The 24,545-nt window shown below is 39.4% G+C and overlaps 1 protein-coding gene and 1 long non-coding RNA gene across 3 annotated transcripts in view; one reads left to right on the top strand and one right to left on the bottom strand.

The window, feature by feature from the left end:
- The first annotated feature begins 4,590 nt into the window (after positions 1–4,590).
- Positions 4,591–21,759, top strand: HTATSF1 (HIV-1 Tat specific factor 1). Its single transcript, XM_039487020.1, has 9 exons — positions 4,591–4,906; positions 8,390–8,588; positions 8,932–8,979; positions 10,935–11,089; positions 12,136–12,299; positions 13,375–13,474; positions 18,405–18,494; positions 19,115–19,252; positions 19,747–21,759. Exons 1-9 carry the CDS (start codon positions 4,736–4,738, stop codon positions 20,026–20,028), a joined length of 1,347 nt encoding a protein of 448 aa, XP_039342954.1. The 5' UTR covers positions 4,591–4,735; the 3' UTR covers positions 20,029–21,759.
- Positions 12,293–24,545, bottom strand: part of LOC120371367 — a 98,090-nt gene continuing 85,837 nt past the window's right edge. For both annotated transcript variants that reach the window (XR_005584306.1, XR_005584307.1), the window contains one exon: positions 12,293–13,857. This is a non-coding gene — a long non-coding RNA (uncharacterized LOC120371367). The remainder of the gene's footprint in view (positions 13,858–24,545) is intronic.

The following is a 24,545-nucleotide window of genomic DNA, read 5'->3' as shown; positions in this document are numbered from 1 at the left end:
TACACTGTCAGCCAATTTATCACATGGTTCTGCAGTTTATCATCACTGGACATCATCACTACACATAGTGAGCCAGTGGATGTTTTACAGCTGTAACAGATATGATACGGATAATGTCCTGCATTCAATAAATAATCCGACTCCATGGAAATTACTAATAAATTACAAATGGTTTCATTTTATTCAATTATTTTAGAATATATATGAGAACAGACAACTGCATGGAAATTAATCAGACAAAATACAAGAAGGAACATCACAATCTTCTGAAACAGCATGTGACAACTGAAAAACCAGTTGTGTTTTGGCTTTCATTTCCTTGAAAAGTATGCCACACATCATAAAATGTTGTAATCCTAACAGCAAAATACTGTAATACATATCATTTAGATGGTCAATGCTAGCCTATATTTATTTTGTTTAAACAGAACAGTCATGTATGATTAAAAATGGGGACTAACATGGAAAATATGTTTCTTACTTATACTTCCTGTATGTTGGCTAAGTTGTTTGCAGGCTGCAGTTTCAGCAGAAAATATGCTGTTTGTTTTGTCCAATTAAAAACAGCCAGGAAACCTGTGCTGGACAGTCAGAAGGAGCGCAAGATAAACTAATAAAGTAAATAAATAGAAGTTTGTACCAAGTCACAGATGAAGAGGAATTTAAAATTTCACATTTAATGATCTTAAAAAAATGTACCGTTAGGTCTAGAGACTGAAGTCCTTTAATTATTCATTGACCGATTACATCACAGAGAGCAGGGCAAGCATTCCTCACACTGCCCTGCCAGGAGGCCTAAGCTTCAACCTGGAGGAACCATGTTTATGTGTGAGAGGATAGTTTGTTTTCCACACTTATTTAATGCTCCGTCTCTATACTGAAATTGACAACAGTGGTGCTAATTAGTGTCAGATGTGGGGTAGTACTCTGATGTGGACATTTATCTAGTGTCAGTTCAGTTTCCAGTAAACAGGTCATCCAACAGGCACATGATGGTATCTTTTGGACATGTAGTGCCTGACTTTACGAAATGCTGAGTACCAGCAATGTATATTGCCCAGCCCCTCTGAGAATCAGACTCAATGATCTGGGATGGTCTCCTACTCTGCCCTGAGGTGGAAAGCTCTATTAACCCATTACCACTTTCGAAGTCCTCCATAAATATGAGTTAAATACTTACTATATTTGCCAAAGATACAGATACAGGAAACTGTTACACACAGATCTGACAAAACAATCAAAGCAATATAAAATGTAAGCTGTATTCTCTTTACAGCATTCAGAGACATTACTTAGTATTGATGTTGTTTCCCCTCTGCCTTCAAACAAACATCAGAATCAGTTTTTGTAAATGCTTACAATAATCTGATCTCAGTTACTCTTCACTTTCACCAGTTTAATTGAAGTCATAATCTGGATCAGCAGATGTCAAATTCCCTTAACTGGATCATTATAGTTCTTCCTTCAACCCTCTAATTTAGGCTATGCTGAGCTTCCTGGATTAAAACAACACTCCATGGCAGTAGTTTCCAAACTTGTTCCGCCGTTTGTGCAGGGAAAGCCCCTGGCAGGCCGAGTCGGTTTGTTTACCTGCCGCGTCCACAGGTTCGACCGATCGCAGCTCCCAGTGGCCGCAGTTCGCTGCTCCAGGCCAATGGGAGCTGCTGGAAGCGGCGTGGGCCGAGGGACGTACTGGCTGCCTCTTCCAGCAGCTCCCATTGGCCTGGTGCAGCGAACTGTAGCCAGTGGGAGCTGCGATTGGCCAAACCTGCGGACGCTGCAGGTAAACAAACCGGCCCGGCCCACCAGGGGCTTTCCCTGTACAAGCGGTAGAACAAGTTTTGGAACCACTGCTCCATAGAAACTGCTTTTCCTGGCACGTGTTGATGTTTTTATTCAAAGATATGAAAATAAAATTTAGGTTAATTAAAAAATTGATGTTAATCTTGGGAGCTTTGAAACAAAAGTAACTCAAATGCCTCTCAAGCTGTCTGTTTTTACAATCACTTACAAACTATCTTTGGACCACTATTATCATAGCTCTGCCAAAAGAAAATTCGTGAAAGATGGAAGATGATGTCACTAACTACACATTGGATGTTCTCTGTATACCAGCCAGAGATTACTTAAAGTCTATATTTATAGCAGTAGCATTCTTATATGACAGTCTAACTAATCTCTCTCTCGCCTCAGAGCTTTACTTTGATTTTACTACCATTCCAGTGTATATGACAGTAAAGATATATTTGAGCCAGTAAAGATATATTTGTTCCTAGAATATTGATTTCCAAAAAGCTTCTAGACTGCATATCCTTCCCACTGTAGGGTAAAAAGTTTGTTTTGCAACTGCAGCAATCAACAGTTGCCAATCTGTATGGATTTGTTCAACTAAGTTTTTATTTAGAAAAAGAGTTCAAATAAGTTGTATAAATACTTCAAATTTGTTGTCCTAAGCCAAAATTCATATAACAAAAAAGTCTACATAATATGCTTTCTATAATGCACATAAAAAGAAAGTTTTCTATTCATATTCTTTTGCAAATAAACATACTTGCAACTCAAAAAGTCTGATCATCTTCTGAAAATCACTAGATGATTTGGTCATAGTTTAGGGCAACTGCACCTGTATTCCCCCTCCATGGTCCAGCAAGGACACTTAGACTTCTGGCTCCCAGCTGTCACCTCTCTTGGGTGGAGAGGTATGTCTCTCTCCCTTCTGATCGGGGGCTGCACACTCCCAATAACAGATATGGAGGTGTCAATTCCAGGAGAGGCAAAGCTGCTTTTGCAATGAGCCAGCCACTCCCAGTCCCTATTCAAGCCCAAATTAATGGTGTTAAATTTGCAAATGAATTTTAGTTCTGCTGAATTGACACCTCCTCATCTGTTACTGGGAGTGGACTACATTCACCTTGATCGAATTGGCCCTGTCAGCACTGGTTCTCCACTTGTGAGGTACCTCCCTTCTCTTCATGTGTCATTATATAATGCCTGCATCTGTAACTTTCACTCCATGCATCTGAAGAAGTGAGGTTTTTTACCCACAAAATCTTATGCCCAAATAAATCTGTTAGTCTTTAAGTTACTACTGGACTCGTTGTTGTTTTTGTGGATACAGACTGACATGGCTACCCCCTGATACTTGATACCAGATACACTGAAGACCTAATCAGGATGCATTGCCATTTTCTGCATAAATGTGACAGCATACACAAAACACATTTCCATATTAAGAGTATAAATGAAGACTGATAAAATGACACTGTCTTTCTTACCTTGGTGAGAAGTGAGATGGCCTCTGCTATCCTTTGAAATGAACATCAGGCAGGTGTGAATGAGAGACATGTGAAGGTGTGTCTTGATTTTGATGGGACTAGCTGGCATCCTTTGAGCTAAACCTGCTGCACAAGTCTATTGCCCAACAGCATATGCTTCTATTGCGTGATTGGAGAGATTCCTGCTGAGGAATCACTAACGGGGCAGTGTGCTGCTGCTATCATTCAGAAAAACTTTGCAAATTGTGCTGCCAAAGTGCACAGTGGACAAGATAAACAGTTAGCATCACGGCACAACAGCAATGACAGCAGCACAATGGCATCTCAAGAACATCAAGATATCACCACTAGGCATGCCTGAGGGGGGCATATGTGACAGCACAGCCAGGCTAAGATGATGGCCCACAAGGGATTAGGACATAAACTGCAGCAATGCGGCCCGAGAGTGACAAATAGACTGTGCTCAAAGTCCCTGTGGCAGGGCAGACTCTGGTGAGCTGAGCCCATGCAGAACAGCAAGGACCAGAGGAGCAGGACGGACTGTGCGAGGGACCTCCGGTGTGAGAGGAAGGGTTTGCCTGCCCTGAGCAGGTCCAAGGGCCCCTTTCCCAAAGTTGAATGGAGCAGGACACCAGGTCAGTGGCTCCCATGTCTTTTATTAAGGCAACCCACCAGCTGCACTTTGCCTTGCTTTGCGCCCCACCATTACCCCTTCACGCCCTCTGCCCTGCTCCGGCCCGACAGGGAAGCCCTGGGGAGCGAAGGGGCTGGACAGCTCATCCCCGCCCTTTGCCCCAGCACAGCAGCCGGGCCGGGCCGACTCCCTGCTCCAGGCCTCGCTGCCCAGTGCAGGAGGTCACCGTGCTGCCGGGGTCTGGCCTGGCCGCCCTCCCTCGTGACCCAAGCAGCACCACAGCCTCCTGCACTGGGTCACGCCTGGGCGGGTGGCTGGGAAAGGGGCCCTGCTGGGGGTGGGGGAGGGGGGGCAGCTCCCTCAGGAAATACATGTTTGCCTAGGCCCTGAACTGGTCTGGGACCCATTTGGAACCGTCCCAGGCCCCGCCCTGGAGGAACCACTGCGCTAGGCCACGCCCCAGGCGGGAAAAGCAGCCACCGCCTGCCTGCTCCCCGGAAGGGGCTAGCGCTCTCTCTGTGCCTCCCATTGGCCCGCAGCTGACCACGTGCCGGCCCAGCCCTTGCCCGTTGGGCACGTCCATTCCCTCCACCCATACCCACCTACACTCTCTCAGAATGGTTCCTCCCAGCCCTTCTCTTCCGGGGTGGGGCAGGCTGGCGGCAGAGAGGTCACTTCCGCTCTTGCGCATTGAGACCCGGGCCGGGCGGCAAATAAACGGGACTCGGTGGGTAGCGGCTGCCTCCCTGAGGGGAGGCAGGGGCTCGTTGCTCGCGAGGCTTCGGAGCTGCGGGGGGAGGGGGCGGCGCCGAGCCCCGCGTGCACGATGAGCGGCGGCTCGGACGGGAACGAGGAGTTCTACCAGCAGCTGCGGCTCCAGCAGCTGTTCGAGGCCCGCCGCAGCGGCGAGGGCGAGCCCGACCCCTTCACCTACGTGGACCCGGCGGATGGGACGGCCTACGAGTGGGACCGGGAGAAGAAGGCCTGGTTCCCTAAGGTGAGGCGGGCCGGGGGCGGCGGCTCGCGCTGGCCAGGGCCTCCCGGGGGCGGGGCGGGGCGCCCGGGCTGGGGGCGTGAGGGCAGCGGGTGCCCCTGGTTCCCTCAGCCTTTCCCGCTGGCTACTGCCGCCCAGGAGCGGGGCTCCGGGCCGAGCGCAGGGGCAGGCACAGCAGGGCCCCAGAGGGGCTGGCGTGTCACGGCGGAGGGGGCTGATGCCTTTGCAGCACGAGCAAGCATTGGCCTTCTTCAGCTGCTGTATCTCATTGCAAGCTCATGTTTAATTTACAGTCTCCCCCCGCCCCCAGGCGTCTCAGCATTACTGGGTCCCGGCTTTCTCTTTCCCGCGGTGCTGCCTGGTGTAACATCAAGGGTGCTTTGGTATCTGGGTGATAACTAATATGGGGGGGGAGGGGGGAGGCGGCAAAAGGCTCTGATAGTTCTTAGGGCTTCCTTGAAGTCTGCCTGTGCAGATGATTTTTGTTTCAGCATCAATCTGCAGCAGTGTTTTTACAAGTTTCAGAAATTTCTGGAGTAATACATATTTATTATATACTGTGGGATAAGCCTTCCCAAAGAGCTGTGGAGAGATAATATATGGAGATATACCTATCTCATAGAACTGGAAGGGACCCTGAAAGGTCATTGCGTCCAGCCCCCTGCCTTCACTAGCAGGACCAAGTACTGATTTTGCCCCAGATCACTAAGTCCCTAAGTGGCCCCCTCAAGGATTGAACTCACAGCCCTGGGTTTTGATAGCATTAAGAGCTAATTAAATACAGGAGTTGTTAATCCCTGTGCAACCCAGTTATGAGAATGGCTCAGGTGACTGGCTGAATTCACACTTGATCAGAATTTCTGCTGCTGTACAGATGCAGACATTAGGGATAGGGGATTGTATGGTGGGTCAGTAATTTGCAAGCAACTTCCCACCCTTTCATAGAGCACTGCCTATGGGGTTTTCTCCTTAGCCATGATGTAACCATAGGTCTGTGTCTGAAGTCTGGTATGCTTCCCCATTTTTTTTTGTGTGTGGATCATACCTAATCATTTTAAGTTTTTTGATTTCTTAAGAGATAAGTATATCTTCCAGTATTCTTTTGCTCATAGTTTCTGCTTCCCCTAAATGAACCTGATGACTAGATGTGCATTGAAATAATGATCTCTTAATGTTCCACCAGAACATGATTGAGGGCCATTGGTAAGCAATTGTGTGAGAATTTGCACTTGCCTGTGCTGGGGAGAGAGGATTTAGGTTTTTAGTGTTTCGATTGGAACCTTTCACAGCTTGAAAATTCACTCTTCGAGTACAGTAGCTGCTATTATGGTCATGGCTGGTATTATAATGAAGTTGTCCGCTTAATATTCCAGAAGATCAGTCCCAGCAACAGTTGTTTTCCCTTTATCTTCCTGGTTTGGATAATATGTCTCAGCTGGCCTTGGGTAAATGGAATATCAAATATATTAATATTCCACTGAGGTTTTTTATTAATAACCCCTTTAACAAAAATTGTTTTGCACTAGCAACCAGTCCAGTTTCAAGAAATAAAACAAAGTTGGTAATGTATTCAGAAGTAATTTTAAGTTTATTTTGTTGGAACATTTTTCTTCCCACTCAAATCTAAAAATTATGCTGCTGCAGGACAACTAGTTAGAGGTGTATTGATTCATTGATTTATTAAGTTATTTGATAAACAAAACTCAACTATTCACTGAAAAATTCAAAACTATTTAAAAAACCCTTTAAGATAAAATTCAGCACCCATGAAAGTAATGAGCTGTTGAGATTGGCTGGAGCCAAATATAGTGTGGATTACGGTGGAGAGGGGTAGAAGTGGGCTTTTTACCCATGAAAGCATATTCCCAAATAAATCTGTTGGTCTTTATGAATGAGGAGCCCGGTGGCACCTTAATATAAGATTCTTCAAAGGTCAATGCATCCCTCCTAAATTAGGCCTGGGCCTTTTTAGATGGACAGACTTTCCATTGTGTAACCAAACTCTTACACTTGTGATATACTAGTGATTTTCTAAACACTGGAATTTAGTGTTATATGGTTCTGCAGCAGTTTGGCAAATTACTAAACTCCAGAAAACTTTATATTAAGATTAATTCTGTGTTAGAGAAAGATGACTGTCATTGACAATTTCCTACTGTATCTTCCACTACATGCAGCCGATGAAGTGGGCTGTAGCCCTCGAAAGCTTATGCTCAAATAAATTTGTTAGTCTCTAAGGTGCCACAAGTACTCCTGTTCTTTTTGTGGATACAGACCAACACAGCTGCTACTCTGAAAATTGACAATTCTGCATCTCTTTCTTTGCCATGGGCATGTCCTTGTTAAGATAAAGGTTTGGTCTCAACATAAGAGTTTTCCAAACAAAATAATCTATATAAAAGTTCAAGTAGGCTGTAGTGATTTAATTAGTTATCGGTTATGCAAGCATGGAGTTATTCAGAATCCCTACTATTTCACTCTTGTATTTTTGAACACAGATGAAACTCCTAGCATATAGGTTAGTTCAGGAAAACCTAACTTTTTCTTACAAAGCTGAGTTCTCATCTTTGAAGAGGCTATCTGAAAACTTGACTATACTGACAGTGGAAAAGTTGGTTTAAACAATGAGAGGTTGTAATCATTTTGTGACACTAAAATGTCAAACTAAACTTCAACTAGTATATTTTCTTGTCCTGTTACAACTATACAGTTCTGCAAATGATTTGTAAAAACCTTGTACTAAAATGTATCTAGCAACAAATAAGATATTGTAAGTTTTGCATCTAATTTAATATAGTAAATTTTTGTGTGAAAGACAAATTTAGACACTGCTCATACACTCACTCTACAGGGAGGCTTGGTTGGGAGGGAAACAGCTAACATTCAGGTAATAGTCTGAGCCAAAGATTATGATCTTTGACTTAATCGTGCATTAGTGCATATTGCCTATACTAAGATTTACACTATCTATTAACATCAATCAATCTTGTTTGAAAATCTTTCTTCAAGAAGACAGAGGTCCACAAGTGTCAGTCAATTTAATAGTCAGTGTTTTGGTTCTTGGCTGCCTGTCAATGTCACTTCTCCTTGCTCATGGTTGAGAGCAATTGAGTTCTGTTCTTAGTATTACATTATGGGTTTCTTTCTGCCTCAGACAAATCTAACTTGGTAAGTGAAAGTATTAAAAGTTTCCCCTTGAAAAAAGGGGACACTAATGAAATGTGTTTAAGTTTGTCTGCAATATAGAAAAAAGTTACTGAATAGCGTGTGCAGACTTCTCAGTATGGCTTTACTAATATCTGGCATTTGTAAAATTTCAACTGCAGTGTCCATTTGAGCCTTTATATTTTCCTCTGTAAGTGAAGGCATCTGGATTACTGTTTCAGTAGTTATCTTCAGAAATTCGCCACCAGTAAACTTGTAATTGTTCCCTGGGGTTTATCTTTGAACTCTATTATAGATTAATATCTAACATTCCTTTTCTAGGTGACTGAAGACTTCCTGGCAACATATCATGCTAACTATGGCTTCCCTACAGATAGTTTAGACAGTTCCTCTGCTTCAAAGACTGAAAGTAAGCCAGCTGTGGATTCTAGGACAGCAGGAGCACAGCAGTCGACAAATAAAAAAGCACCCCAACAAACAGATTCTAAACAAAAAGGAGAAAAAAGAAAACTTGATGCAGGTAAGGGTCTCCATTTTGCATAAGCTGGAAAATGTACAATATTTAAGAAAAAAATGAGCAAATGTAATTGTGCATTAGTATTATGCACAGTAGAGATGCTCAGGCATCTGTTCTGAAAATTCTTGAAACACTTCTGAAATTGCATAGCACTTACTAGGTTCTAAAAACCTATATTTCTAATGTGAAATATAATCAAGTTACTAATAGTGTTCTGAGCTCTCTAGGGTTAAGTGGAAGCTTCTTGGAAATTTAGTTGGTGAAACTGATAAGAGCTTAATGTTTAAAATCCTGTTGTATTTCTAGGGGTTTAGCACAACTTTTACAATTATGATTCTGTTTTTAGGATGGTTTCATGTTGAAGAAGACAAAAACACAAATGTGTATGTGACGGGTAAGTCATCACTTTTTTTAAATATAGTGCCAAAGGTGTGTTAAGCAATTTATATAAATAAGTCTGCTCCAGAACACTTAATAGTGTGGATCTCATTTTAGGACATTGTCTCACTGATTGACTCCCTCTTCTCACCTTCATAATTGCACGGCCTACTTATGCTCACCTTTATGATTGTATAACATCCCTGTGACAACTACAGCAGTTGCTGAGATGGAAAAGTAGTACTAAGAAAGTGTTGAATAAATTTACCTGTTTAAATACAATTTAGCTGGCTGAAACCAGGGGAGAGAGCCCAGTGTGGCCAGCCAGTACTCCAAGAACCACCAGCAAGTGCTCCATAGGTTGCGGTGGTACATGGACACAACTCATGAATCATTGATCTAGACCAGTAGTTCTCAACCTGGGTTTCACTAGAGGGCTGTGAGCAGGTTTCAGGATGTCTGCCAATTAGGGCCAGCGTTAGACTCACTGGGGTCCTCAGCAGAAAGCCGAAGTCCCACTGCATGGGGATGAAGCCCGGGGCCCTGATCTGGCCACCCAGGGCTGAAGCCAAAGTCTGAGCAGTGCAGCTTTGCGGGGGCCCCTGTGGCATAGGGCCCCAGGCAATGGCCCTGCTTGCTGCTCCCTAAAGCTGGGCTGTGGAGTTTTTAATAGTATGTTGCGGGTGGTGGGCCCAGAAAGAAAAAGGTTGAGAACCCCTGGTCTAGACTAGGACAAGATAATGTTTTCACCCCTCTTAGCCAATGGAGGCAAAAACCAGAATAAATAGGGGAAGGGAAGACAATTTTACAGCAATATAATGTAGTTTCACAAATATTGTATCTTTTGCACCTTCTCATGCTTGTTCTTAGCCCAAAGATGAATTTGTTTGAAAACTGCCTGTTTTTTGAGTTACATGAGCACAAGAAAAACATGCATGTGAAGCAGCATATCTTAAAACATGGAACTCTCCCTTCTCTAGGCTTGGCTAACTCAGGAATTTTTCATAATTTAAAAATATTTCAAATGCTGTTTTTCTTCTGCTCAAATAACTCATTTGTTTAAAAAATTCAAACTTTGGTATGTACAAAGTCTTAAATGAAGGCATGTTGTACTAAATTAGAAAAAAATGGTAAGAATGACCTATGTGCTGGCTATGCAGTGTCTAACTTTCTGTCCCAGTTAAAGTGTAGATACTTAAATGTGTGCACCATGAAAAAAACCTGTGCATTGGTTAATACAGGGGTAGGCAACCTATGGCATGGGTGCCGAAGGTGGCACGCAAGCTGATTTTCAATGGCACTCACACTGCCCGGGTCCTGGCCACCAATCTGGGGGGCTCTGCATTTTAATTTAATTTTCAGTGAAGCTTCTTAAACATTTTAAAAACCTTATTTACTTTACATACAACAATAGTTTAGTTATATATTATAGACTTATAGAAAGAGACCTTCTAAAAACGTTAAAATGTTTGACTGGCACGCGAAACCTTAAATCAGAGCGAATAAATGAAGACTTGGCACCCCACTTCTGAAAGGTTGCCAACCCCTAGGTTAATATATTTATATGCACATAGGTTAATGTGTTTGCTATGTCATTGTTTTGGGATATTAAGGAAACTAAGTCCAGAAACACTTAATGCAACAGAGACTTTTCTGAGTTTTCTGATCTGTGGCTGTAGTTAATGGTTACTACAGAAAACATAACATTTCCACAATTCACTTGCTTAAAAAGCAAAAAGATTACTAAACATTCAATTAACAGGAAATAAAACATTCTCAAAACTAAACTAGTTAACAAAAATAAATTTATTTTTGTGCATGTAAAATCTCACCCAGAACATTGCACTGACAGGTATTTTTCATTTTATGACTGATTCATTCTTGTTTCCTCTTGGTGGTGGTGGAAAAAGTGGATTTGGAATTCACTATATAAATACATTCTAGATTTATATGGTTGAATTTACTTTGCAGGTTTGCCTCCAGACATTACAAAGGATGAGTTTATACAAGTTATGTCAAAGTGTGGTATCATTATGCGAGATCCTCAGACAGAAGAACATAAAATTAAACTTTATAAAGACAAGCAAGGAAATCTTAAAGGAGATGGCCTCTGTTGTTATCTCAAGGTCAGTGGTGTACTCAGTGTAATATTTTTTTTTTGTTGGCTCTGCTTCATGACAAAGTAATTCTTTATTGTCAAATATGAAAGGCTGCAACTTTTCTCCGACATGGAGAGCTCTCTCTAGCTCAAAAGCTTCTCTCTTTCACTAACAGAAGTTGGTCAAATAAAAGATACTACCTCACTCACCTTCTCTCTCTAATATCCTGGGACCAGCTTGGCTACAACACTTTTCCTGACACTTACCAACCACTGTTGGTTTTTATTAGATGTTGCTGATAGAGGGCTCTGAGTGGGCATTTTGATGCCTTAAGATGACAAGTGATCATAGAGTTGTTCACAATCTTTACCTTCTTCTCTCTCAGTCCATTGTATGCACCTGTTTTCACTCATTTTACTTAATTGCAAGCTCTTTGGGTTAGGTGCCATCTTTTGTTATGTTTGTACAGTGTCTTCCACAGCGGGATCCTATGCACTACAAATATTAAATAATTAATACACGGGAGCAGAATTCAGAAAAGCTGCATCACAACATTATGGCCATAGTATTGGCAAGATAGTTTTTCTGAATTCTGTTAACGATTTGTATTTTCAGAATGCAGGCTGCAAAACACTGACTGAGGTATTTAATCATGAGGATCTTTCCAATTGACTTTCAAGGAGGCTTAAACTCCTGAGTCTATCACTTTTGAAAATGGAACTTAGGTCTCTTTGAAAATTTTCTCTCTTTTTAACTTCTTACCTATAATTATAATAGCTCACTGGAACTGTCATAGTTCAGTTTTTAGAAACAATTGGAATGAAGAGAAGTGGTGATTTGGTGAACTGCAGTTGGGGGGGGGGGCAGTGAGTCTGTTAAGTACACTGGTGAAATGTGTTTTTGGGCCAGAGTCAAGCAATACTAAAAGCGTAGCCCCTTTTTTAACATTAATTTTTGTAAACCGGTTCAAGCTTTGTTTGGTCGTAGAGGAATCCATTTTTAATTTTTTAATCAAAACCTTCTCATTGATGCTTGTTTTAAGGCTTACTATAATTTGATTTATCTTCAAATAGCGAGAATCAGTTGAGCTTGCGTTGAGACTTCTGGATGAGGATGAGATTAGAGGCTACAAATTACATGTTGAAGTAGCAAAGTTTCAACTAAAGGGGGAGTATGATGCAAGCAAAAAGAAGAAGAAATGCAAAGACTACAAGAAGAGGCTGTCCCAACAACAAAAGTTTGTAACTTCTTTCAGTAAAATGTTTTTTCTAAATGTCTTAGCTAAAACAGTTTTTCATAGTCATTTATTCAATGTTATACCAACCATGAAAGATCAAAGATTAGGTTTAGAGTTATTTCATTGGGGTGGGGTGAGGAGTATAAGTTAAATGCTGGCATCTTGAAAGTCCCTTGGATTGTCATGTTTGGTTGGAGTCCATAGAAAATCAAAGACTTCCATTACTTTCTTCCGGACGGAGTGTTACAGCTGATAGGCAGAAAGTGTTGGTGTGTGGTTTTGTTTTTTTCAAACGTGATGGAAGTTTCTCTTCCTGATTTATTGAATCTACCGAACCCTGTAGAGTCACTTTAATCTTTTGTGATTAACATTGATCCTGTAAGGAGACAGGACTGTTTAGCTTTCTGTATGTTACTGTTAGTTAAATTTAATAATTGCATTACATGTACAATTCTAGAGCAGTTAGCATGAAGTTCCAATTAGTAAATGAATAAGTACACTGCTTTCTATTTTTGCCTGTTTATACACGGATATCTGCCTTCAGCATTCAAATGTTTTTATTTTAAAAAATTTCTTATGTGGAGGTGAATTACCTTTTTGGGAATCTTTAGATGTTTGTTGTACTTTAAAGTTGGTATTCTGTTAACGTTTCTTTTAAGTGAGTTCTAGTCTGAACTGTAACATTAGGTGACTTCAAATATTTTGTCCTAAATCGTTCAAGGTACTTAATAGCCCAGTTATGTAGTCTGCCTACTTTTCTTATCCCATGTTCAGCTGCAGCCTACAGAATATTTCTGAATGTTCGCTGACTGCTGAAGTTAAATTTGGCTTGTCTCTGTATTATGACATTCTTGTGCATGTTTATGGTATTTGAAGCTGCTTTGCTAGAGGACAGTGATTAACTTGCTGATCACCTTTCTATTCTATTTTCTAGAACATTTAAATAATTTTTTAGAACCAAAGTAGCTATCACTACTGAAATCTGTATGTTAAATTAATGATTTTTTTTTCAACAAATACTTGTAGAACCTGAAGAAAGGTGCAATAATGTCTTACTATTGCTTCATTTCATTAGACAGTTGGATTGGAGGCCTGAGAAGAAAGATGGTACAGTTCGAAAGCGACATGAGCGTGTTATCATCATCAGGAACATGTTCCACCCAAAGGATTTTGAGGTAGGAAAAACTAAATAATAGGTGAAGCTGGTAGTGCTGGCAATAGTCGTCATCATCCATCATTTACCATTATAAGACCCTGTTTTCAGTTGCTTATAACATTGCCAAATGTTAACTTTTCAGGCAAAAATCTTCCATGCCAAGTGTCTGCCTCAGCCTGAATGTTTTTGAAAATTTCAGCTAATATGGTTCATCTACTTCCAAGAACAAAGCTAGGGAAAATATTGCCTTGCCCATGTGTAGTTTTTTTGTTTTTGTTTTAAAAACCTTAGCATCTTCCTCGAGAAGCTCGAATGCCTCCATGGTTTGTAGCAGGGGCTTGAAATTTGGCTGTGTGTCTCTCGCTGCTATCATAGATGCCATTTGCCATCCCCATGGAAATTCTGCAAAATATGGCCAAGTTAAAATATGAAAATTTACACTTTGCACATGCTCAATAGAAACTTGTTTTTTTGGTAGCAAATACTCTGAAGATACCATCTGCGCTGAGCATGCTCCATCCCAGGGCTGCTGGAGCTAAGCAGGACTTGCCCTGCAATTGTTGCTCCTGGTTGCTGGAGGTTGTTGTGGCACCAGCTGGTGTGTCTCCCCCCACACCACCAGCAGGGGACACAGGACACCCTGCCATCAGCCCCTGCTGCCCTCCCAGGCTCTGCACAGCTGTCTCCCCCCTGCAAGCAGCAGCTGGCCCTGCCTGCCTGCTGCTGTGGTCCTAGTGCTGGGGAGACCAGGATTCCACATTAATGTTTTGATTCTGTGATTCCCTCAGAATACTCTCACAGCTGCCTCTTCCCACAGACCAAGGAGATCCACTCCCTCCCCTGTATCCGGGCACTGTGTTTGCTGCTGAGAGCTGGCCTGCTCAGCTGGATAGTAGCTATGTGAGCTCTCCACGCTGGGCAGTTTCAGACCTTCCTGGAGTTTTCAAGGGGAAGGGCCGCATGCATGTGCAGCTGGATGCAGGGCACCAGAGTTCAAAACAGCAAGCAGAGCAGTCTCAGTGGGCATTGTGGGATACCTCCTGGAGACCAGTTACAATGAAAGCAGTGTCTACACTGATGTTTCGTCAATCTAACTTTGCTGGCAAAAGCTCTGCATCTCTTCTTGAGGTGGTTTTATTTTGAGGAGCACTGTAGCGTGTACACCTCCACTGTTTTGTTGACAAAAGCTGCCTTTTTTGCTGACAAAACTATCATGTAGAAAAGGCCTTAGTTCAACCCACATTCATGAAAAATAACTCTTCTTCACTTTCTTTTCCATAAGCTATGCTGTCTGTGAATTTATGGTATGAAGACACACACATTTATACATGCTGATAAATTCTCTCAACCTTCAGGCTTGGGCAGGATTAGTCTAATGGTAGTAATTGCTCTGGTAAAACAAAGGCTGTAGGAACATTGGCAGATTGGAGAAAGGTGAGAATGTTTTAGTTCAGAAATTGTCTCCTGAAATACCAGACAAATTTATGGCTATCTCCAGTGAGCTCTGGAAAGCTAGAGGTATATGCTCCAGTTTTCAAAATACATTTTGTCCATTAATACAGTACTTTATATCCCTTTAATAAGGAGCACCATGTATTTAAGACCTGTATTTTAAAAATCTCACTGAACTAGACTAATTTTAGTTTAGGATTCAAAATTAAATTTGTTTGCATGCCAAATTCCAAAACTATCCCTGTGTACCATGGAGAACCCATTCCACAAATACCGTAGTGGTATTACATTTCCTCCAGTAGTTTGAGATAAAAAAATAATTAAAACTAAACTGTGGCATTGGACTGAAAGCAGTCTTGACTCTCTCCCTGTTGTCATCTTAACAGCATGCAGTTTTTTTGGTTGCCATTGGCAACTGAGTGGGAGGCAGAAGGAAAGTGGGTTTTCCCTTTTCCCCAGTAAAATAAAGAAAATTACACCTACGAAAAATAAGTTGTCCAAAAGAACACGTGCCAGTAATGTTGATTTGGCTGCTAGCATGAATCCCTTAAAGTACTGAGGATTTTAAGTTCTAACATGTAATATCACTTGAGTCAGTGGATGAAGGGAAATAGGGAGATTTAATGTTTGCAGTTTAGTAAACTTAGATTCTTATACTCTTAAATCAAAATGGCTTGGTTGAAAAAACATCACATGGATTCAAAATTGGCTGAGGCCCTGTCTTCACTGCTAGGTGGTGCTTTTTTAGCCTCTCAGTAACTATCATTTGTGGTAAACTAGGTGAGGTCAGTACTATACCACTATGTTGACCTCACCTAGTTTACCTTGCAGTAAAACTGAAGTGCAAAGTCATAGTTGTGTTTACACCCTAAGAACTAATTTGCAAGTTATCTTGTGGTAATAATCTCACCTTTTTAGCTGTGAAGACAAGGCCTGAAAGACCATACACAAAGGACAGTGATAAACAGCAGTGCATCTTGATGGAAAGATCTAATGGAATGCCAAAGGGATTGGTGGCAAATGTAAACTAATTAAACATCTTGATTTGGAAGAGGGAGTAAACAATATTAATGAAGCTCAAAAATGATATTAAAGTAGGAGACATTGCAAATACTAGTAGAAAACACTGAGTGTAGGAAAGAGCAGAAAATTAGAAAGTGAGATTTGGTTTGGAAAAAAGCAGTCCAAAATTTGAGAAATAATGTGAAAAGGAATGCTGCAAGTGCACAAATTAGGTCTGAGTTTGCCATGTGATCTGTTAAGTAGTATAGTTCGTAGTGGCTGGAGTAGTTTTGTTTGCACTGGTAGCTGTATTGGTCCCAGGCTATAGGTAAGCTCGAAAGCTTGTCTCTTTCGGCAACAGAAGTTGATCCAATAGAAGATATTACCTCACCCACCTTGTCTTTCTAATAGTTTTGGGCATATTCAGAGACATTGCACCATGCATTAGGAAGGTAATGCGTATTCTTCATATTGCTGGGGTTTGGCTACAATAGGATGTGTACACTTCATTTGGGGATAGTTTGACATGGTCTCTTAAGAATAGGAGACTGCCTGATAAGAGTGGTTTCTTGAATAATTTCACTATTTTCTAGAAAATAGATTTCTAGAAATGTATTTTTAAGTAGCTTTAGGTGTTCCAATCAATGGGGCTTTTATTGTATCCTATTTCAATCAAGAAGTTTCCCTGATACCAATACTAAATTTGCTTTTATTCCATGATATTATCCCATTTCACAATACTAAATCTCACTCATTCCTCAGAGGGTTTCTTTCTAATTGCTTGTAGATTTATGCTTCCACCACACATTTAGTCTGAGCTGAAGGTCTGAGCTGAGCAGTAACTGAGAGGCAGGACCTGACAATGCTCCTTTTTAAAGCACATAGAGCAGTACACTGGGAATGGAAAAGGACAGTCAGAAGTCCTTGGGATTGAGATGTGATCCCAATTTTAGTAAAACCAGAGATGTGTAGACTGGCTTGAATACCAAAATAATCTCAAAAGTGAGTATGTCTGGTCACATTAAAGCCCTTCAGTGCCTCCCTGGTCACTTTTGTTGTTCTCTGAACTTCCTCTATTTCATAAAAACAACAAAGAATCCTGTGGCACCTTATAGACTAACAGACGTTTTGCAGCATGAGCTTTCGTGGGTGAATACCCACTTCTTCGGATGCAAGTGGTGGAAATTTCCAGGGGCAGGTTTATATATGCAAGCAAGAAGCAAGCTAGAGATAATGAGGTTAGTTCAATCAGGGAGGATGAGGCCCTGTTCTAGCAGTTGAGGTGTGAAAACCAAGGGAGGAGAAACTGGTTCTGTAATTGGCAAGCCATTCACAGTCTTTGTTTAATCCTGAGCTGATGGTGTCAAATTTGCAGATGAACTGGAGCTCAGCAGTTTCTCTTTGAAGTCTGGTCCTGAAGTTTTTTTGCTGCAGGATGGCCACCTTAAGATCTGCTATTGTGTGGCCAGGGAGGTTGAAGTGTTCTCCTACAGGTTTTTGTATATTGCCATTCCTAATATCTGATTTGTGTCCATTTATCCAGGATCAAATCAGATATTAGGAATGGCAATATACAAAAACCTGTAGGAGAACACTTCAACCTCCCTGGCCACACCATAGCAGATCTTAAGGTGGCCATCCTGCAGCAAAAAAACTTCAGGACCAGACTTCAAAGAGAAACTGCTGAGCTCCAGTTCATCTGCAAATTTGACACCATCAGCTCAGGATTAAACAAAGACTGTGAATGGCTTGCCAATTACAGAACCAGTTTCTCCTCCCTTGGTTTTCACACCTCAACTGCTAGAACAGGGCCTCATCCTCCCTGATTGAACTAACCTCGTTATCTCTAGCTTGCTTCTTGCTTGCATATATAAACCTGCCCCTGGAAATTTCCACCACTTGCATCCGAAGAAGTGGGTATTCACCCACGAAAGCTCATGCTGCAAAACGTCTGTTAGTCTATAAGGTGCCACAGGATTCTTTGTTGCTTTTACAGATCCAGACTAACACGGCTACCCCTCTGATATTTCATAAAACTTTCTCAGGAGGTGGTGTCTGGAAAAGAATGCAGTATTTGATTCCTAGAGGTAGACTTCTGCTAGTACTGTGAGTGGTCACTTAAACTGTTTCTTATGTTTGGAACAAAGCTTCATGCTTATTTCCAGGGCTCTGGAGTGGAGGCTGGAGCTGGAGCACGGACCAGTAGGTTTTTGCCCGGAGCTGGAGCGAAGCAATTCAAAAATTTGATTGCTCCAAATCTCTGTTTATTTCTTAATATTTTGGATTGTCATTATTTTGCAACATACTATATAAGGGAAAGTACCCAGTGTTTTTCCTGTATGATACATTGCCACTATTAATCCTTTAAACTGTAGGACCTTAGAGTGTAAATTCTAGTCTGCAGCTTACACACATTTAAGGGAATTTTCAGCTTTATTTTTTGTTTAAAAAGCTTATTTTTACAACAAATCCATCTATTTATGTATTCTTTACAGGAAGATCCTTTAGTACTGAATGAGATTAGGGAAGACCTACGGACAGAATGTGAAAAGTTTGGAGAAGTAAAGAAGGTTCTCTTATTTGATGTAGGTATTTTCTATTATGTTGCATGGTCATAATTACTGTACCGTCTCAAAGCAAATATACAAGATGTTCATGCTCTTTTAAAATATAAGATGTCTGGTTCTCTAAAATTTGTTTTTCATGCAATCTTAATTTCATTTTTCAAATTTTCAGTTCTTGAGTTTAATTCAGAATTTCTTCCTATTTTAACAAAAGTGAAGTTAAACTGCACATCTGCATATTCCAGCTCCCCCTTTGTCTAGATGCAATGTTCAGCTTCTCCAACAGATTTGGGGACAGATTCATTAGAAGTTGAAAAGCATGCACCCAAGAAAATGCAAATAGCTAAATTCAACTTTTTTTTTTTTAAACATTGGACTGTGTACAAAAAGATCTGAAGTAGCTTTGTTTAAAACCTAAAGCTGAAAACCATAATTGTGAAGTACTAAAGATGGTGCTGGTTCAAAATCTGAAAAGAATGGAAGGATACGTATTTTTAAAATATATGCACATGAACAAGCTTGTACATGTCTGCATATAAAACGGTACCTGATCTCTTACAAGGGCAGAGTAAAGATCTTTGGAACAAAATTTAATTCCTGTTTAGAGATGTATATCATAGGGTTTTGTCTTTTTCTTACAGCGACACCCAGATGGTGTGGCATCTGTTTCATTTAAAGAACCAGAGGAAGCTGATCTGTGCATACAAGCTCTCAATGGAAGGTGGTTTGGTGGTCGTCAGCTAAGTGCTGAAACATGGGATGGTACAACAGATTATCAGGTAATCCTTAACTGTTTGTTTGTTTGTTTTTAACCAAATTTTAATTTCTAAAAATTCTTTAACTATGAATCAATTTAATTTTAAAAATAGAGGAAACAAAATTTTAAATTTAAATAAAATTAGGAATTTAAATGTTCTTTTCAAAGAACAAATATTAAGCCTGGCTTAGCCGCAGATGCTAGTTATTTGGGATCCTAGCAGGCCTATTTTTTGCTCTATTAAAAATTGTATTTAATTCAATATTCAAAGGCCCCCAATTATCTTAATTGTACACGGAAGGTAAATTGTTCAGTTATTCATTGCTGTACAGACATTAACAACTAGCACAATGGGCCCTCACTCAAGTGAAACCTCATGGTATTAATGCAGTCAGTGCTGATTATAATAAAGTAGCTGTTGCATAGTTTTACCAAGTGTAAACTACTAATTTTTTTTACACTAAGTGAAAGGTTGGATTTCTGTAGTAATTTTAATTAAGGTTTGTTTATACACAGGTGGAAGAGACCTCAAGAGAAAGAGAGGAAAGGCTTAAGCTGTGGGGGTCATTTTTAGGAGAGTCTGATGCAGAGAAACAGAAAATTGCAGCTGCTTCAAATTCTGCAGCGAGTAGTGTGAAACTGCCAGAAGATCAGCCTTCAAAAGATAATGGCACATCTAAAGGTGATGTGAATGCTGAAGCTCATAAGAGAGAGGATAATGGTGAAGGCATTAATGAAGATGGCACTGCATCAACAGACAGCAGCCTTGCAGGCAGTGATGATGAAACAGATACATAACATCTCTAATATTTTATGAAAGCATGCTTTTTAGGGTGATGTTTGGATTTCTCTTATCCTGTGCTTCAAGGTGACTACAGACAGTGTTCATGTGTTTATATGCATATTTGATGTCATCAGCTTGTGCTTTGAAATTTTTATTAAAAGCAGTAGTTAATGAAGATCTAAAAAAGTTCATATTAATTGGCTATTGTTCAAGCAAAATATCTCAAGTTGCCAAGAGCACAGCAGAACTGACCAGGCTTCTTATGTCATATATATTTGCTTGTCAGTGTTTAAATTATATAAATGTGAAGTGTATGTGAAACTCCAGAGTTTGAACAATTACACAGAATCTAAAAACATTTTAGTAATATACAAAGATATTAAAGTTGATTTTAATGTTTGCTTTAGTTTCCCTACACTTTTGGAACTTGGTATCTTCCTATTAAAGTAACTGGCTTGAGCACTTTCGACAGTTTTACAGAACAGTTGTTGCAGAAAGGCCCAATACATTCACCCTCCATGATAGCAGATCATGGAACATGAAATTGTTGGTCAGTCTACAAAACTGAAAATTCTTGCCATAGCCTACACGGAGCCACAGATATGTGAGAAGATATTTTAAAATCAGAATGTTCAGTATAGAGGGGGGTCTCATCTGCTCCTTGAATCTTCCATTGATGTAAACAAGTTGTGAGTATTTAGAGGAGATTAGCACCCCTAAACTCTTCAACACTGGAACACTATGTAAATAAAGCTGACCTCTAATCTTCAATTTAAATTCAGATGGTAGAATGAAGTATTTCCATATGCTGAAAGCATGCAAAAATTATACATTGAACACAGGGCTTTTGTGGTTTTTTTGCCTTAAATTTAAGAAATGCTTTTTCTCTCTTTGGTAGGGTGGGGAGTCAGTATGTACCATATTCTTTTTTGAGATAGATGCTTTTGGTTTAGTTCACAGCCTGAGGGGCCCCTTCCACCAAAGACTTCATAACATTTAAAAGATTTTAACCTTTAATCCCAAGGTTGTCACACACACTATGAATATTGGGGAACACATTTTTCAAAAATTAGCTGCCCTTTTATATTTATATTTTCTTGTTTTACTAGCCATTAAATTGACTTAAACATTTTTGTTCAATTAGGCAAAGATTTTCAAAACAATGCCTAAAGTTAGCCACCTTAATTAGATGTGTAAAATAGTCTAACGTTCAAAAGTGACCTCAGTGGATCAGCTTGGATGCTGAGCACTTTTGAACAACATTACTTTAGGCACCCTCTTTAAAAATATTGGCCCTAGTTCCTCAACATATCTGTTTAAGATTTGGAACTTGCTCTGGATTATTTGTTCATTTGAGGATACCTTTTAAACTTCCAACTGGAATTGTTGATTCTTTTGAAAAAAGAAAAAAAAAAAAAAAAAGATAGTGGGTTGTGAAAGATTATGGTTGTTAGTACTAGTGCTTCTAACTTGAAGCACTCAATTTTGATAAAGGACCTTGGTTGTCTTTAATTTGTATTGTACTTATCTTTGATTTTTTTGAAATTGTTAGAAAAACTACACTGTAGCTAGGTTTTTTTTGGTAATCAGTGTGTTTATGTAGGTTATGGCAATAAGTTCGTATAAAATAATACTTGCCATTGTGGTTGCGTCTTATTTCCTTATGAGCAACCTAGATAACAGAATAGTAGTTAAGATTATCAGACTTGTAATTCCTGATTATATTAAATTGATGGATACTTTAATTATAAACTAGTGTGACAATTTAATTTTAAATAAAACACCCTTTGATTTTTTTTAAAGTTGATTATGCCCTTGAGAGGAAACCATTAAATTCTCACTATCTCAGTAGATTCTTTTCCCACCTTTGAGCACATCATGAATTATAAACCTTAGCAAAATAAGTGCTTCTGATTTGTTTAGGGATTCTATGTTGGCTAGCATATAATTATGGATAGTGTCAAATTCAAATTATCTCTAGCCCATATAGTTCTAAACAAAATGTTTCTGCTGGTACAGTATGTAGTTAACCATTGTCATGATTACAAACATGAATACTTAAAGCTTGTGTGTGCAACATGCAGCTTAATACCATGGGCATTGTTTTCAGTGCTTCTCTGTTCTAGCTCCCAAACTCTAGGCTTTGGACCTGTCAAGCTAGCATGCTTTGTTAGATTTCTAGAGGTCCTAATTAATTATATAAAACATTCTGGGCAGTTCAATGTACCAATTAAAAAGGGGAATTGAAGTTGCTGTAGAGAATGCTTAAATGAATATTTTACAGTACTACAATGACTTATCAGTTAGTGTCAAATCAAATATAATTTAGTATTGACTATTTAACAATATGCTTAAAAACCCATGTAAAACTAAGGAATTGATGTATGTACAGTAACTTCCCTCTCAGTTGATTTAAAATTTGATTGGCTTGCCTACCTACTGAAATTTGAGTGGGGTAAGTTTTAAATTTTCCTTATTTCAGACTGGAAACAAAGCAACAACAAAAACAAAACAAAACTATTTTGCTGGCATTTTGAAATAATTTCTAAGAATATAAAAATTATTTTCATGACACTGCCTGAAATTCTGAACCATTTGTTTCCGCTTCTAGCCAAACAACAGTCTACAATGAGATCTTAACATTGAAGTTGGTACACCTCTCTTCACCTTCCTTTTATGCTTTGACAGTAAAATAGGGAAAATATTTTTTTAAAAGCAGCTGCTTATCCATGAACAATACAAGAATTGTGATAGTGATTGGAAAACAAATAGTGAGACAAATGACTTTTCAGTGGGGTGTTTATATAAATAGTGGTTTTAAGTTAGAATACTTTCCCCTTTTTATTATATACAGTAATTATGAAAGTTTTCATAATTCATTAGCTTATAGGGGAAATTACAGTTTGCAATCTGGTTATAGTGAATCACTTGATCACAAAACATGAATTTGAAGCACATGATTATGAATTCTAATATTACAGTACAATAAATTAATGGATAGTGTGGAATTCTTAACTCTGATCTGCAGACGAGCAGAACTTGTGAATGTATTATTGTTTAATAATTTTTTTAGACGTCTAGCAAGTGTTTTTATGCCAAGTGACTGTAGTAATAAACTTCTGAAATTCAATATCTACCCCCAAAATAGTTTTACATGGGTACAGTCCAAAAGTAGCAGAAAACTTGAGTCTTGTCACATGGCCTGAGACTTACAAAACTCTCACATAACCAGTCCCACTGAAGTAGACTGCTCTTGTGAGTACAGTTTTATAGGATTGAGTCCCTGATCCCCTCAATTCAGTAAAGATGGCAAGATCAGGATTCAATATGGGTTTCCAGTTTTCCTTATGTTTCATACCAACGTGCTGTCAATATACTGCTTGCTTTCAGACCCTACTTTAAACCTTAGCTTTTGAAAGATGTTTTCCTAATCTGATCTGTGCTGTTTCTGCCTGGATACCTTTATGAAGTTGTTACAGTTAGCAGAGAAAACAGGTCTTGTCAAAAGTGAACATTTCAAGAAGTTATCTCTCCCCCCCGCCCTTTTTAAAAATATATATATTATAGTGTCTTATGAAAAGACCAACTGTTTCTGGTCTAGCAGTAAATTGGAAGGATTTGTCAGTAATCAATGTAGCTCAAATTCAAAGACCTGCTTTCTGAAGATCTTGCTCGTAGATTTAGGTAGTGTATGAGTGTATTTAAAAGAATTTAAATACAAAGGGGGGAATATTAAATAGTGTGCACTTATATAAAGTGTGGATAATATTGCCAAGTTCAAAATAATGAATAGATTAGTATTGAATGGCCAAATCATACTGATCTGTCATTTTATAATTGAATAATAGTCTAATGATTCATAGATGCTTATGTGCATAAGAGGTGGTAAAACTAAACCAATTAAATACTATGCAAAAATCAGACTGGAAAAGGGGGAAAAAGCCGCAAAGGAGCAGATTTAAGTGTTTTTCACATTTGCATGTACGTGTCTGAAGAGAGGAGGTGTAGGGATAGTTTAGTTTCATTTTGCATCAAAATGTTTGTTGCTCCTGCTGACTTTCACTTTTAAAATACAGCTGGATATACTTAACAACTGAATTTCAATCCTTAATATGTTTCATTTTGTACAGGGATTGCAATTTGCTTAAAATAATTAATGTATTAAATGCAGTGCATTTTGACCTAAAAACTTGTCCCAGATTTCATTCACAAGGCTAAACTATTTAATTTTGTTGAATATTTAGTCCCAGTTCACTAAAGTGTACAGGTATTAGATGCTTCATAAAACTACACTGACCTTTGAATAGTACAGTGAATCAGTATCCACATCTTAAACTCTATATTACAACCTGGCTAAAGTCTTTCTAAGATATCACACCGCTTTAGATTTTTCATTGGACTCAGTTTTATTTTTTTCTGAATTTGAGAAAATACGCTGTAGTATGACAAATTAAATTTTGTATATTAAGGAAGTTGTGTTAAATTGATGTGAGTGTGCTGGATTATGCAGGGCTTGACGTTTTTGGTATTA

This window comes from Mauremys reevesii, linkage group 9 (assembly GCF_016161935.1).
Source record: "Mauremys reevesii isolate NIE-2019 linkage group 9, ASM1616193v1, whole genome shotgun sequence".
Lineage (NCBI taxonomy): Eukaryota > Metazoa > Chordata > Testudines > Geoemydidae > Mauremys > Mauremys reevesii.
This window is presented reverse-complemented; position numbering and strand designations above follow the sequence as displayed.

Coding starts and splice junctions, on each gene's coding strand:
- HTATSF1 (XM_039487020.1), top strand. CDS start 4,736: ATGAGCGGCGGCTCGGACGGGAACGAGGAGTTCTACCAGCAGCTGCGG. Junction 4,907..8,389: donor AGAAGGCCTGGTTCCCTAAG/GTGAGGCGGGCC, acceptor TTCCTTTTCTAG/GTGACTGAAGACTTCCTGGC. Junction 8,589..8,931: donor AAAAAGAAAACTTGATGCAG/GTAAGGGTCTCC, acceptor TTCTGTTTTTAG/GATGGTTTCATGTTGAAGAA.